At 36.4% G+C, this 17,168-nt stretch overlaps 1 protein-coding gene across 6 annotated transcripts in view; it reads right to left on the reverse strand.

The window, feature by feature from the left end:
• The window catches only part of SIK3 (SIK family kinase 3), a 215,012-nt gene that overhangs the window by 40,130 nt on the left and 157,714 nt on the right, over positions 1–17,168 (reverse strand). For all 6 annotated transcript variants that reach the window (XM_039887970.1, XM_039887974.1, XM_039887972.1 and 3 more), the window contains 2 exons: positions 11,135–11,259; positions 10,460–10,583 (listed from right to left, as the gene is read on the reverse strand). In XM_039887970.1, coding sequence (XP_039743904.1) covers positions 10,460–10,583; positions 11,135–11,259 — 249 coding nt within the window. The remainder of the gene's footprint in view (positions 1–10,459; positions 10,584–11,134; positions 11,260–17,168) is intronic.

The raw sequence follows: 17,168 nt of genomic DNA on the forward strand, positions 1-17,168 counted from the left end.
AATGCTATCGGCCTTTTCCAAAAAGAAAAACCATGCATAAGACATGCTGCTTTTCTTAATAAAATAAATAGATAAAGTCTGTCATAAGGTCCTGATCCTGTCATAATCATGGCTAAAATAGTGTGACTATCTTGCTATGTCATGATCTCTACAGAAATAATTAAAAAGTAAATTAATAAGAAATTATGGGTGTTTTTTCCAAGATACCTTCATTTGGTAAGAAGCTGGCCAGAGTTAGGGCCAGCTTCACTGTTTGTGGACTAAGCCCTAGAAACGACATTTTTAAATATGCCTGGGGAAACTCTGTCATTGTCAGCTGTCAGCTAAGGTCAAACCTATTTTACATAGTGACTATTTAAAAATCTAAACAATGTGGACAAATGGTCTTGAAATAAGACATTTCTATATAAAAATAACATACACCGAATGTACTACCCTATATAGATGAATTCAGAGATTACCTAAATGCAACCACATGAAATACAGGGGTTTTTTTTGGTTGTTGTCGAAGTTGGCATGAAATTTTATTTTACTGGATATTATTAGAACAACAGTGCTCTATGGATTAGAAGATTTTTATTCTCTAAATTAAATGTTAATGCTTTTATGTCACAATAGAAATATATAAGCATTTCTAACTTGCAAGTTAAGGGACTTTACTTGAAGTAGCAGCCAATATCAGTTTCACACAACCATAGAAAATGCATAATCTTAGAACTGACTGTAATAAAAAATGGAAGTCCTAGTACTGGGTATTGAGTAACATTCCTAGAAGGATAGTCTGACAGCAAGAGATCAGATAAGAAAGTGGAGAGTTCTTGGTTTAAATACAAATCTCAACACCACTGTTTTCTGCAAATTATCATCAGAATGTTTTGGAATAGAAATGAAGTTCCTTATAAGTACTTCCTTTGAGACACTTTCTGTGGTTGAACACAAAAGACCAAAGAGAGATGGCTTGGCACAATTTAGCAAATAAAGATGGAGCTGATAAGAAAAGCTTCTATTAAGAATCAATAAACAGAGTGAGAGGCCTTCTCTTCAGTTTTAACAGTTTATCAATCTGAGATAGACTGAGGAGAAAACAAATGTTTGACCCACATATCTCCATTTATTAGAAAAATAAGGTCTACTTCTTAAACTTTTCTTATTTTCAACAGTTTTTATAGGTGGCTGTGATGCTTCCAGAATTAAGATTTAGAATTAGGAGATACTGACTTAAAGGCTGGAGATACCAACAACCTTGAAAAGGCCCTGGCATGCTATACTGTTACACTAGAGGCTGTCCAATTTGCAGTTCACATGTTTTAAATAAAAATTTGTTCCTAATACTATCATAGCATTATTTAAATATATCTTTAAGTCCTAATATCAATCATTATAGAACAAACTTCTGGCTCAGTTTTATTCCAGAGTCCAATATAGAGTACTTGATACTAACTTTTTTTTCAATAAATAATCCAGATGTAGATGAAAAAATGTCTATTCTAGGATTCTTTTGATACTTAGAATAACTTGGAAGATAAGTATTTATTGAGAATTAAAACATAATCAAAGACAGATGTTTCTGAAGCCAGACCATGAGGGTTCAAATCTAAGCTCTGCCACTTTCTAGCTGTGTAATTCTGGGTATGTTATTTAAACTTACCATGCCTCAATTTTCTTGTCTATCAAGTGACAATAGCAGTTTACCTCATAGGGTTGTTGGGTTGTTTTGAATATTAAATAAGCTAATGCAATAGAGTCTGGTATGTAGAAAGTATTCAATGAATATGAGCTATTATCCAAGTCTCTGGAGTCTTTCTACTTAGAACTTCCTCCCTTTCTCTATTTGCCTCTATAAGGTTACCATAAGCTAGGAGTCAGTTTGCTTAAAAGGGTAATAATAAATAGGGCAGTACCAGTATTTATCTGCTGGTTTTCTATTATATAAGGTAAAATCATGGAGATGGTCAGCGGAGGCCTCCTTAACTCAGAAGTAGATCTAGCTTCTTTGCTGACATATTTTGTGATTTCTGTGTTCACCAACACAAAAGTACTACACAGATTTTCTCCCTCATGGCGGAGTATGCCTCAAAAAGGTATGAGAGAACTGCTTTGAGGACTCTGAGCCCCTTAGTATATGGAAACTGATGGGTGAGCTACTTTAATCTCCTGTCCCATTCTGTCTAAACAAAATGCTTTTAGCCAAGCAAGATGTTGTGTGGTTCTTGATGAGTAAGCCAATCAGTGCAGAGTTGTTTGCATCTAAGTAGAAGCTTTTTGGCAGAAGCTGCACAGTACAGTCTCCATCAGAAGCATTATGTAAGTCTGGGTCTTGCATTTCCAGTGATAAAATGCTTATGTAGTATTACAATTAATTAAGTCATATGAAGTTTAATCAATAAGGACTCAAAAATATTGTCCACAAGAGATCTCTATGCTCTCACTGTCTCTATATTTTTTTCATTACAAATTAATTTTCCTTCAGTTGATATTACTATATTCACTAGCAGTTAGTATGACTGGTGAATAAGACAAACTAAGGTTTAAGAAGTAGGCCTCTGATGGCTTTAAAAAATGTATTAGTAGTGAATGAGTTTGGTGTTCAAAAAATTTAAGTCATTGGCTTCCCGCAGTGGGAGCCAATACATGTGGCCAGGCCAAGGCTCATCTTTATAACAGCTCAAAAAAAACAGCAAGTTTCAACTTTTAGTCCTTTTGTAATTTAGGCTCGGGGCTTTACCTAACTGTTCTTTGGGATGCTCTAAGTTTAATCCAAAAACACTGGTCTAGACTAAACTTATTTTACTTGGACATAGAAAGTTAACTCTATTGTAGATCAAAACCTTTTTAAAACTAGAAGTCACTTAACCTGGTCATTTACCTAAGTACCTACATAACAAATGTACGTGAAACCAATTAATAATTCACATCATCAGTGAGTTACCTAACATTTAATAATAAAACACAAGAGGTCTGATGTAAGAGTCTATAGGTAAGTGGCAATGATTCAGCTTGTCATTAAAAAATATTTACTAAATGTTTATACCATACCAGGCTCTGTTAGCTTTTATGGACAATGATGATGTGTGAAACACAGTTCTGATATAAAGGAGTTTACATTCTAGGGGAGAAAGGAAGAAGACATATATGTACTTCTAAAACTAGGTAGTATAAAATCAATTCAGCCTCGAATAAAACCTCTTTTAAATTTATACTGCTGTCATTCCAACTTGAAAGTGTGTCTTTAGTATATATCAGGATGCCCATGAAGGGAAGCTTGTATCAAACAAGAACCAGACATAGAAATATCCACTAATTGTGAGGATACTTTATTCCACCCATTACTGATAATAAAGAGAGGCTTAGAATTCTTGAACTAACTGTATCCATTTGTATTTGCATGGCTTCCCACACAGCTGTAGATACTCTGGAATTCAACTTGGCTAGAAGAAGCTAGACTATGGGGCCTTCCCTACTTTGCTTCCCAAGTGCTAATTTAGAAAACTATACCAGCTCTGTTGGAGTTTCTAGATCCTTTTGGCAGAAAAATGGATAAACTCAGCTCAAGTCCATGACAATAGACTGAGAAAGGAAAGTATCTTGCTCTTTAGGACTTCCCTCAACCACACTACCTTCTGCAGTAAAGTGATAGTGGGTCTAACAGGCTAGAAAGTAGCTGGCTCCAGCGTCCAGATAAAGAATTAACTCTAGGTCTAGTGAGGTGCAACAGTGCCCAGAAACTAGAAGTATACACAGAAGATGAACTCTAGGGACATACTCTAGGTTTCCTTCATAAGAACCTGAAACTTTATGGTACTTGAAGGATGTTTAAGCTAAGAAAAGACTAAACAATCTTATGAATTCATTTTCTCCTATGCCTTATCCTGTTGACAGCATTCTCTGATGGGCCTTTGGAATTCAGGCCCATGATGTTAGGCAAGGTTAAGCACAGGTATATATCCCTGAGGGCAGGAGAAGTCATACTGGTAACACAGCAATTGACTACTTATGTTCTAGATTGGGTTGTTTCTCATTTTCTGTACTTAATTTTTTTTTTTTTAAATTTATTCCTACTTAGAGAATTACTTGTCTGGGATTAAAAAGTGACCATATTTAGGATAATTATGTTGGTGTTCTCTGAGTCTTTAAACTTTCATGTTGACTTACATCATATTACAAATATCAGCTCTTTCTAAGTAGTTAAATGCTGTACAGTTTATTTCTAAGCACTAACAGACAATGTGGTTGACAACATGGTTAGCTATTTTATCAGCATTCACTACCTGAAGCCAGCTCTAGTAAGGCTTGAGTAAAAATCTTTTGCCATGATGCAGGGGGTGGGGGTGAAGAGTAGAGGAGATCCAAGTTGCTCACAGGAAATGCTGTGGATATTGGAGAAGAAGAGGAAGTGGTTTGTTTATCTTGCCATTTCTTTGCAACAGTATGGTGTAGAAGAACAAACACTGAATATGAGTACTGACTTAGTCATTTACTATCTGTGTGGCTTTAGGCAAGTTAACTAATTTCTTTAAATTTCAGCTTCTTAAACTTCACTGGCAAAATGAAAAATATATGTCAATACCAATTCCAGAGTATAGTTACATAGCTCAAATTAGATCAAATACAGGAAACACTATGTAAATTCAGTAGCCCTAAAGAAATGTAAATTACTGTTATTAATATTATTTGAATACAAGTATACACTCTGGAGAAGTTTAGATAGTTAGCATTTTAACAAACCTATGCATGCATTCATTCATTCATTTAACAAATATTTTGCCCTAAGTCCTGGGAATATAGCAGTAAACAAAAACAAAATTGTAGTCAAGAAGCAGTATAGTGGGGGGTGGGGACACAAAAACAAATAATGCCACCTAATGGAAAGTTCTATGAAAAAAAAATAAAGCTTTGTTATGGAAAAGGGAGGATAAGGGTAGTTAGGAAAGGCCCCTCTGAGGGGACATTTAAACAGAAACCTCACGTGAGGTGAGGAAGCACGCCATGCAGATACTTGAGGGAACAGGAATGTATGTGCTGGGCAAGTCTGAGGAATAGCAAGGAGGCCTCTATGAACAGAGCTCAGAATCTAAGGTGAATAGTAGAAAATGAGATTAAGGGGCGGGTGGCAATCACAGTTGTGCCTTGTAGGCCCATAATGATAATAACTTTTTGAATTGTATTATAAGTGTAAATGAAAGCCATGGGAGGGTTGAAAGCAGGATTCCATTTATTATCTACTTTTACTAAGTCCTATCACATGCCAGATACTGTGCTAGGCTATAGACAACTGTGAAAAAAAAAATTTGTCTTCACTTTCTCTAAGCTCACAGAATAGTGTGAAAGACATACAATGAAAGAAGTAATTACAATAAAAAGTTTGGTAAGTCCCATGATAAAAGTCCAGAGACCTGAAGAATGGTAGAAATTATCTAGTTTCTTATTTCTATCACATTTAATTTCTTATTCTAGAATACAGGAGTGGGTAGGGTGGGTTGGGGTATAGGAGGAAGAAGTATTCCAGGCAGAGGGAATTAATCCAGAAAACATCACTTGTTCAGAGAACAAGAAGGAAATGATGGAGACTAGATGTAGAATAAGAGTTGGGGCTGAAGAAGTAGACAGGAATGAGGTTATAAAGGCATTTCTATGCCACTATTTTCCAAACAGTAGTCATGAGATAAATTTAGTATGCTATAATCAGCATTTTTAATGTAATAAAATAAAATATATAATAAAATATACACTTGCATGTAGTAAAGGCAAGTTTTGCTTTTTAAAAACCTTTTATTCAACAGAGAGAGAGAGAGAGAGAGAGAGAGAGAAAGTTTGTGTGTGTGTTCTAGGTCACAGTATAAAATATATTTGTTACTATGGTCATGATCAAAAATGTTTGAAAGCAGAACTCTATCCACTTTAAAGAGTAAACTTTAGCCTAAAGAGTGAACTTTAGCCTAAAAACCATTGAAAAGTTCAAGCTGGAAAATGATACGATCAGGTGTGTGTGTGTGTGTGTGTGTGTGTGTGTGCGCGCGCACGCGCGCGCGCACGCTCACGTGCATGCTTTGTTTTTATATATGTGTTTTAGAAAAATTACTCATGCAGCAATGTGGAGAATAGACTAGAGAGGAATAAGACTGCAGCTAGGAATCCATTTAGTTACCTAGTATTTAATCTAGGCAAAGGTCATTAAAGAAGTTGTTATAGGAATGGAAGGTTGGATCTACAGGATTTGGTAAGTGATCAGCTATGGCAATGGTGAGAGAGGAAGAGGAGACATCAAGGCTAGTTTCTGCCTCAGCTGGATGGAGATGTCACTCATTAAGATAGGGAACACAGAATAGAGCAAATTTGAGAGTTAACTGAGCATTAATTGGGGACTGAACATCACAGCAATTTCTGAAGTCATGGCAGTAAGTAAGATGGCTTAGAAAGCTGGTATAAAGAGGAAAAGACTTAAAGGATGAACAGAGAAAGAGAAGTATGGTAGAGAAGACTGAGAAGGTACATCAAGAGGCAGGAAGAAAACTGGAGAACATGGTGTCTGAGTAGCAATGAGAAAAGTGTTTCAAAAAGTAAAGAGTAACTCAAGAGTAAGAAAACAAACAATTTGATTAAAAAATGAGCAAAACACTTGGACAGGCCCATCACCAAAGAAGATACACAGATGGTAAATGGGCATATGAAAAAAAATGCTCATCATTTCCATACATCATTAGAGAATTGCAAATATAATAAGGTACCACAACACATCTATTAAAATGACAAAAATCCAAAGCTATGATAATATCAAATACTGGCGAGAACATGGAACAACAGGAACTCTCATTCACTGCTGGTGAGAATGCAAAATGGCATTTGGGAGACAGGCTGGTAGTTCCTTACAAAACTAGAAATACTCTCATTGTACAATCCAGCAATCACACTCCTTGGTATTTATCAAATGAGTTGAAATTTTAAGTCCACTCAAAAACCTGCACACAAATGTTCACGACAGCTTTATTCATATTTGCCAAAACCTAGAAGCAACCAAGATGTCCATCAGTGTGTGAATGGGTAAATAAACTGGGGTACATCCAGACAATGGAATATCATTCATCATTAAAAAGAAATGAGCTATCAAGTCATGAAAAGGCATAGAGAAACCTTATATGGATATCACTAATTGAAAGAAGCCAATCTGAAAAGGCTATCTACTATATGATTGCAACTATATGACATTCTGGAAAAGGCAAAACTATGGAGACAGTAAAATGAGACGTGATTGTCAGAGGTTGGGAGGAGGCAAGGTTGAATAGGCACAGAGGATTTTTAGGGCAGTGAATCTGTTCTGTATGATACTATACTGGTGGATACATGTCATTATTATTTGTCCAAACCCAAAAAATATGTACCACCAAGAGTGAGCCCTAATGTAAACTACAGACTTTGGATGATAATCCAATGCAGTGTCAATGTAGGTTGATTGACTGTAACAAATGTTCTACTTTGGTGCGGGATACTGAAAGAGGGGGAGGCTATGAGTGTGAGGGAGTAGCGGGTATCTGGGAACTCCTTGTACTTTCTGCTCAATTTTGCTATATACCTAAACCTTCCCCAAAAACAGTGGATTTTTAAAAACAGAAAAGAGAGTGGTGACGTGCTAAATATAGCTGGGTAGTCATTATGATAAAGGTTGAGGATATCCAGTTGATTATGACAAGATCACAGGTACCTCTGGCCAAAGCAATCTACTGGACCCATCCTCTGCTTCTTTTTATAGAAAAATTGAAAAGAGTTATATCTATTTCCTTTCTCCATTTCCTTTCTATTCCTTTTCTGCTGTATCCACATGAATTAGGTTTTTGCTCTTGCCTCTGCAACAAAACTGTACTTTAAGATCATCAATGATCTCCACATTTCTAAATCTAATATTCAGTTCTCAGTCACCTATCAGCAACACTCCACACAGTTCCTCTTCCTTGAAACATTTTCTTCACTTGTTTTCTATGACAGTTGACTCTCAGTTTACCTCACTAGCCGTTCCTATGCTGATTCCTCTTCATTTTCCTAATCTCTGAATATTAGTGTGTTCCAGAAGTTAGTCCTTGGACCTCTTTTCTTCTCTGTAATCAATGCCTAAAAGTGATCCCATCTCATAGCTTTAAATATTATCTATACCCTGATAATTCCCAAATATACACCTCCAGCCCACAATTCTCAACTAAGTTATAGTACTACTACATTCAACTGCCTACACAATATCTCAACTGAGATGTCTAATGGGCATCTCAAACTAACACATCTAAAACATCTCTCCAAAATGTAAGTATTCTTCCCTAGCCATTACCATCTCAGTTAGCAATAAATTCATCCTCCCAGCTGCTCAAGCCAAAATCCCTGGAGTTACTTGTTTTTTTAAGTAAATTTATATTTAAATTAGTTTCGAGTATACAGTACATTGGTTAGATATCTATAATGTTCATAAAACAATCCCTTCAATTGCTCCCTCCCTCCCCTGGCCCTCCACTTAGCCATCATAATGCTAACTGCATTCCCTCTTCCATGCTCCCCGTGCCCAACTACCAACTAGCAATTTGTACTTCTTTAACCCTTCACCCCATTCTCCCAGCCTCCCAATCCCCCTCCCCTCAGTCCGTCACCAAACTGTCCACTATATTTGTGAGTCTGTTTTTGATTAGTTTGTTCTTTCTGTTCCTTAGATACCACATATAAGTGAGTTATTTTTAATTACTCTTTCTCTCACATCAAATCCAACATAAATGTTGCTGGAGCCAAACTGCCTAGGTTCAAATTCTAGTTTAGCTACTTAGTAGCTGTGTTATCTTGGGAAAATTGCTAAATGTCTCCTGGCTTCAGTTTTATCACCTGTAAAAATGGGGGTAATAGTCTTATGTATCTGATAGGGCCGTTATAATAATTAAATGAGTTAATTTTTATTAAATGCTTTGAACAATGACTGCCATACAGTATGTAGTATCTCTTGAATCTGACCACTTCTTCCCATCTCTACCTCTATACCACAGTCTGGGAACTAGCTACCAATATCTCTCACCTGGATTATTGCAAAAGTCTTCTATTAACTGGTCTCCCTCCTTCAGCCCTTGAACATTTCAAGCAATAGAGCAGCCAAAGTGATTTTTTAATAAAACAAAAGTCACCATGAAATTCCTCAAATTAATAAAAGTCAGAAAAAAAACCTAAAGTCAGATTATGTTATTCCTCTGTTAAAGCCTCTGATCCTTTGCATTTCACTCAAAGTAAAAACTCAGGTCTTATATTGACTGCCTAGGCCCTAAAAGTAAGCTCTCTCTTGCCTCTCTGACTTCATCTCTCTTGTCCCTGTCACTCATTCCTTTCTGAGCACAGAGGCCTTCAATCCTTTCCTTAAACACTCAAGCATGCTCTCTCCCTGCAGCCTTTACATTGCTGGAAAGGTCTTCCTCTTCCTCAGACTACATAGCTCACTCCCTCACCTTCTTTAAGTCTTTGCTGAAATGTTGTTTTTTCAATAAAGGGGTTCCTTGACCATATTTTTTCAAATAACTTTCCACCCACCATCCCTAAACCTCTTTCCCTATTTTTCTCACAGGATTTATCATTATCTGATATACTATTAAGTCATTAATTCTAAGGAGATTTAAAGTTATTTATTTAAAGTACAATTCCCACGTGCCTATACTTTGCTACCAATTTAAGTGGACCTATATTCTGTATGTTGTTCCTTAAAATGAAAATATGATTAAGCAAAACTGAATAGATTGCTTACTGTACAGTGTCTAAAATGTTTTTCTTATATGCATATTAATAGTGATAAAACACTGTAGATTCTGGATATGTGGTGTTTGTTTCCAGTGTTAATTTTTTCCAAGAGCTACTTACCTTATTGAAAACATTTAAAAAGTACTTTTAAAAAATTTGCATATGGGGGATCAATATCATAGAAGTAGGAAATGTAGCAGCAAGTAGCAGCAAGACTAAGGTGTAAAGGTTGCTTGATCCCTGGCATTTATTACCACATCTCAGTTGGGTCCCACTAAACAGAAATATTATCCTGAAGAAGGGTGGGTGAGGGAGTGAAGGACAAGGTGAGACAGGAATATTTATTGCCTTGCTACTATGTGACGGGCCTATTGACTCTTTACATACATTATTTAATTTAGTCTTCATAGTAACAGTCCTAGCAAAAACTGCCAGCCATTTATAGATGAGGAAACTGAAGCTTAGACAGACGTAGTAACTGCCACACAACACCAGCTGCTATGTGCAAAGCCCAGACCCAAACTCAGACAAATACAACAGGGCTATCTATCCAATGCCAAAGTCTGCATAGTTCCTATAGTACCTTGCCTCCGGAGGTACCAATTCAGCAAACTGGAGCTAAGAAAGGATGTTAAGAGGGCTATTTATACACCCCCACTCAATTCCTAGGATAACTTAATAATCTAATGAATCCAGTGTGCTGCAACTTCCTTACCTGTGGACATAAAAAATGGGATGCGGAACTTTCCACTCAACACTCGAGCCCGCAGATTCTGCAGTGTGCTCCCATCAAATGGTAGGGCACCACACACAAGCACATAGAGGACCACTCCAAGGCTCTGCATCCCAAACAGAGAATACGTACAATTAATTGCATCAGAGGGAACAAAAGAGGCCATTATAGTATGTGTCTGAAGAAGATGTGAGTCATGCACAAGATAATGGAATAAACTTTTTCTTCTTTTTCTTAAATGAGAAATAATATAGGGCATTGTCAAGGCCACATCATCTTTAGAACAGTTAACATTCTTCTTTGCTTCCGGACATTAATTTTGGGTAACATATCTCGAATTTCAGTACTCATCCTCCAGGAAGAACGCAAGTGGCAGCAACAGAAAGAATCTCTGTTCTCCAAAGGGCGCCCATTCAAGCTTGCCCTTGGGGTTTTTTGTTTTGTTTTTTGCAGATGCAAAGGGCGAGTTTGAAGTCTGTGGCTCAATCCATAAGATAAGTGTTGGCGGAAAGACTTTGCACAAAGAATTGGGGATTGAAAGAACAGGTAAGCAAGATCTTAATTCACGTCCAGCATTTTGTGTTATCCAGGGTGGGGACAGTTTCATCAAACAAGGGTAACTAATGCTATAGTGTGTAAGGGAAGGCAGTTACATACCCAGATGTCCACTTTGGGCCCATCATATTCCTTTCCTTCAAAGAGTTCGGGTGCAGCATAGGGAGGGCTGCCACACCAGGTCTTCAACAGCTGCCCAGGAGTGAAAAGGTTACTGAAGCCAAAATCTAGAAAGGCAAATGGACATAACTCATGTTATCTTAACCAGCAAATATTACTTTCTAGTCACTAGAATAAAGGTTCTAAGCCACTAAGTTTGAATATCCAATGTGAAAAGAGAACAATTAGAAATGATATAACCAGCCACTTAAAACAATAGTGAAATAGAGATACAGATGAGCTGGAACGCAAAAAATATCTGGTTAACTAAAAGTAAACATGATTGGTTTACTTCAGCAAAACTAGCACTGTTCCCTTAAAAAACCTAGGCTGAGTGAGGTGAGTGGTACTTGTTTCCATAAGAACAAGAATGAAATTGGATGATTGATGTTAAGACCACATCGGACTTAAATACATGTAAGCCTACTCAACTAGACCCCAAATCTTCATGATTATTTTTACATATGACAAACATTTATGACCATTGGAGACACTCTGACTTAAAAAATTAGACAAAACCATGGTGATCACTTCTTTAGGTATATAAATGTTAGATAAGTATGGTGTACACCAAAAGCTAATATAATGTTAGCTATGTTTTAATAAAAATTTTTTAAAAATTAGACAAAGTGGCATTATTATTAAGGTGGTTTATTCAAAGTAGAGAATATGTAACTTATTTATAAATTGAACAAAGAAAGAAGTTACATTTTAATTTCAATTTCCTTTGGGCTTCAACTTCCCACCTTCTTTTATCTACCTCCCACTTTTTAAAAACAGAGTAGATGGAAAATAGGAGGGGTGAGGTTTGGGGAAGAATACTAAAAAATGACCAAGGATGATAAGCCAAAGGATAGAGAGTCGCTGACTTATACTTTTATGTGTATAAATATTTATTTGAACAGCTTGTATGTATGAGAGGCTAGAACTCCTTCCTGCCCCAGACCTACCACATTCCCTGTAGTCACAGCATCTGAGAATGCTGAGAACCTCCTTATCCTCTCAAACTCTCTCCCCCACTTTCCTAGTTTTACTCTCATTGACAACTGTCTGCTATTTGCTTTTTTTCTTTCTACCTTCTATAGAAGGTGTTTTCTAGTAAGGCTCTTTGCTATACATTTTCTTAAAGCTAACTCTTCTGTTCCCGCAGCTTCCACTAACATTTGTTTGGTAATGATTCTCCAAATTTATATCTCTGACCCTGGTATCAACTCTTAAGTTTCTGACATGAACTTCTAATACTTGCCTGGAAAGAAATACCTCAAATTCACCATTTTCCAAAATCAAATCAAATCTGCTCTTCCAGGGATGTTCCCATGGTCATTAACAGCATTACCACCCAATTACTAGGAGCACTAGAGTCATCTTTCCTTTCTCCCTCTCCATTTCTCACTTCTAAGTGTTAAAACCTTTACTGCTTCTACCCTATGTGTCTTGAATCCATCTCCTCCTTTCTTTTTCCATTCCTACCATCTCAGTTCATATTTTTACCTCTGACCTAGATTAACACTGTTGCTTACTACTTGTACCTATTTCATTTTCCTCTAAGCCATCCATTCATAGCACAGTGAATGTTACACAAACCACACTGCATTACTTCATCACTCAAAAACATTTGGTGGCTCCCTTCTGCTTACAGAATAGTATAAGTCTCTTAGCACTGTCGTTTAAGGTCTTTCATAACTCAACTCCACCCTACCTTTCCAACTTATCCCTGGCCATTCTGGCATTAACGGATTACTCACATCCTGTGTTTATGTGCCTTTCTTATGCTATTTCCTCTCTGTGCCATGTCTTTTCCTTTCCTTTCTACATTTGAAATATCACTCATTTTCAAGGCCCAGCCAAATATTACTTCCTGTATGAAGCCTTAACTGATTTCCATTGCAAAATACCATGCCAATGGCTTCCTCCTCTGTGCTTCCATAGCCCTTTGTTTATACCTCTACTTCCCAATTACAACTCTGCCTTATATTATACTTAGTTATATCATGTATTTATACCCTCCACTAGTTAAATAGGAGGGATATCATTTTATTTATCCTAACCTCCACGCAGTGTTTTCATACATAGCAAGGACTCAAGAAAGGATCAGTAAATTAAACTGCAATAAAATCACTGGGCCAGTCTTCTTATCACCTTCTGGATACTGGAGTCTTCTTATCACTTTCTGGCTACTGGAGCCTTCTTGTACTGACAATGGCAGCTGGCCAGGTACTAGGGCCTCTACTTCCTAGTCATCCTTCCTAAGGTTCTAAAATGAACTTAATGATCGCAAGGGGCTAAGAGGTCAGGGCCATCATTAGAATTATTATAGCTACTTCTATGAGAAATCAAATGTTCTCATTCCTCATTGGAAAATGCCTCTTCTATCAAGTCGAACAATGAATTAAAAAGTCGAGTTTAAATTTTCCTAATAAGCAGCTTAAAAACACAGTAAATTTCTCATTTTGAACCATGAACATTCTATCTACAATTAGTAACCTTTCTACCCTTCCACTCTGCTGGGGAAGGGAAGGCACAAACTTAATGGCATGAGCTTGTTTATTATTCTACCAAACAGGAAATCTTTACAAAAGAAACAATATCAAAGGGAACTACTTTCAGCGATGGCTACACTTGGATTGCCATTAGGTGTATATATGAGAAATGAGTGTGCAAGAATGAATGAGATGATTGGGGCCTGACAATTAGAGAGGGTCACATCTGGGGAAGCACCTACTTCCACAGCATGTCCCAGTCAAACAGCTGGCTTCCACAACTAGACCCAATGATCAATAGCAAAATTTCAATTTCAGTAAGATATAGCAACAAAACCTCCATCCCCTTGCTCTTATTGCTTATTACATACCAAGCAAAAATCCTGTAGTCTTGTAAACCTGTCAAGGGGTCTCCTATAATCATTCCAAATATTGTTCTTACTCCTAACTCTAAGGTGTTGCACATATAAATTTGCTTCTCTCTGCCTGCTATGACACTTTTTTTTTCCCCATTAAGTCCAGCTTCCTGTGATGAATGATTCTGGGATATTCCAATTCGTTCTTTAATACACCAAACCTAACAGGTTCTGACCCACCCTCCCTGTTCAATATACATATTACTATAAATTGATAGTTTTATTGAAAGCATATTGCTGTGCCTCTTCACAAGTATTTCACATTAATCTTCAATACTGCTGTGCAACTTAAGTTAAAATTCTGGCTGGTTCATTGTCCATTTGGCTATAACATAACTTATTTTTGAAAAATTTAAATTATGGATGTGGGAGAAGCCTCAAATTATTAACATATACTAAATCTGGAACTCATTTTGAAAGTCCAGTTCCTTCTAATCAACACTTCAGGGACTGAATAACTAGGATGGGAAGAACAAATCTTCTTTATTCTCTCAGCTGCTTGCAATTGGGAACATTTTGCTACACATTTCATGGAGACTGGAAAGAAAAATAAAAGCAGTTAAAAATCAAACCAATATATTTTGGGTTTTGTTGGTAGTTTAGGGAAGTACTAGGGGATGTGTGGAAGTGGAAGTGGGATGGGGTACACGGAAAATAGACAGACGTGGAACAGAATTACTAAGATTTTTGTTGGTTTTTAGTTATTTACACATATAAACATCGGAAAAACTATAAGATGATCGAAATTAGAAAATCCTCACAACAAAATTTAAAGAAATGAATGAAATGAACTAGGAAGAACTCTTGCTGACTTGGATAAGAAATGCCAAAGAAGCAGGGAAACAAAAACTTTTAGAACTTAAGTTTGCTCAGTTACCCTGAACTCGAAAACCTTATTTCCATTGAATGGGATTGTTCATCTTATTTTGGCTCTGGAGCTGTTCTTATAATGTCTTTCATTATGTACTAAAACTTCTTATTCTTAATGTCTCTTTCATAATCTCTAGGTTCCTCAATTTCCTTCACTTGTCTATACCACACATACATATGGAAGCCTCCCAATGGGTACATAGTGTTGGATCCTATGAAAGAACCAAAGGCAGAAAAGGTATGTTCCTATGGAAGGACTCAAAAAGGAAGTAAAACTTAGTTGAATGGCTAGGATATAAGGAGGCAGAGAGGGGATGTGAAAAGGGTATTCTGAACGTTGGCTAGGGAAAGCATAGCCAAGGCAGAGGTATGTGGCAAGAAATAAGATTACACAGTAGCATCAGGCCAGACAAAATACAGCTTTAAATGATAGAACAAGGACCTTAGACGTCATCCTGTGAACCAGTGCTTTTCCTCCTTTCCTTTACTTCTTTTTATCAAAAAACTTAAAAATTTTATTAGACTTCAGATACAAAGAATTTGATTATAAATTATCATCTTTGGTTCATGACAGTCTCACCACTGCTCTACTCGTGGCCTTTTATTTCGATTTTCTTTCCTATAGTCTTTTCTATAAAATTTGTTCACCCATTTAAAGTATACCGTTTGGAGATTTTTGGTATATTCAGAGACTTGTACAACCATTACCTCAATCAGTTTTAGAACATTTTCATCACCCTAGAAAAAAAACTCTATACCAATCAGCAGTCATTCTCCATCCCAACTCTCCCACAAATGCCCAGCCCTAGGCTAATCAACTCTGTCTCTTGGAGTTCTTTAATCTGAACATTTCATATAAAAGGAATCATATAATGTATGATCTTTTGTGACTGGCTTCTTTCATTAGCATGTTTTCACCATGTTGTAGCAGGTATCAGTAGTTTATTTTTTATTATTGCTGAATAATAATAATAATATGTAGTATACCCATAGTACTGGTATACTACATTTTATCAAGTCATCAGTTGACAAACATTTAGATTGTTTCTACTTTTTGGTATTATGAATAATGCTGCTATGTACATTCATGTTAGTTTTTTGAAGATGTATGTTTTAATTCCTCAGGTATATATCTTGGAGTGGAATTGCTGGGTCCTATGGTATAACCCCATGTGTAACCTTTTGAGGAACTGCCCAAACTGTTATCCAAAGTGCCTGCACCACTTTATATTCCCACCAACAATGTACAAAGGTTCTAGTTTCTCCACATCCTTGCCAACACTTATTATTGTTCTTTAAAAAAAAAAAAAAAATTAAAACTATGCTTTTGATTTTGCACCTCCATGATTGTTAATGATGTTGATCATCATTTAATGTGTTTCTTGGACGTCTGTATATCTTCTTTGGACAAATGTCTATTCAAATCTTTTGCCATTTTTAAACTGAGTTGTCTTGTTATTGAGTTGTAAGAATTCTTTCTATATTTTGGATACAAGTCCGTTGATATAATCTGAAAATATCTTCTCCCATTCTGTTGATTATCTTTTCCCTTTCTTCATTTTGATGAAGTTCCATTTATCTAGATTTTCTTTTGTCACTTATGCTTTTGGTGTCATATCTAAGAAACCACTACCTAACTCAAGGTCACAAAGTTTCACCCCTTCTAGAAGTAGAAATTATTTTTAGCAATGCAATGAGCATCCCTGAACCTACCAACTAAAATCAAAAACTACTATCATGATAATTACATCTAATCATAAGCGCCACCCATTCCATCCCCTTATCCTCTCTCCAACCATTGATTTTCAACCCCGTCTGTACATCAGAATCACAAAAAATAACTTTGGAATGACTCACAAGCCTTACCTTTCACCTACTGAATCTCCTGGAAATAATTTAGACATGTGAATGTAAACAAACAAAATATAATTCTTTCTGAAGAGGTATGTGAACCACTCTTAGAGACAATGAGGAGTCATCGAAACTTTTGGAACAGGCAAGTGACGTAGTAAAATTAACCTGAAAGCAAGACTAGATTAAGTATGAAGTTGAAGGCTTGTGATAAAGGAATAGTAAAAAAAAGGAAAGACAATTTAAAAAATATTTTTTAAAAGACTGAACAGTAGCTGAGAGTAGGCTGAACACATGAGATGAAAAAGGAGTAAAAAGTAGAGAGTAAGACCATGCATGCATGTCTGGCTGAGCAGATTA

The sequence above is a fragment of the Pteropus medius genome, unplaced genomic scaffold (genome assembly GCF_902729225.1).
Source record: "Pteropus medius unplaced genomic scaffold, Ma_sr-lr_union100, whole genome shotgun sequence".
NCBI classification, from domain to species: Eukaryota; Metazoa; Chordata; class Mammalia; order Chiroptera; family Pteropodidae; genus Pteropus; species Pteropus medius.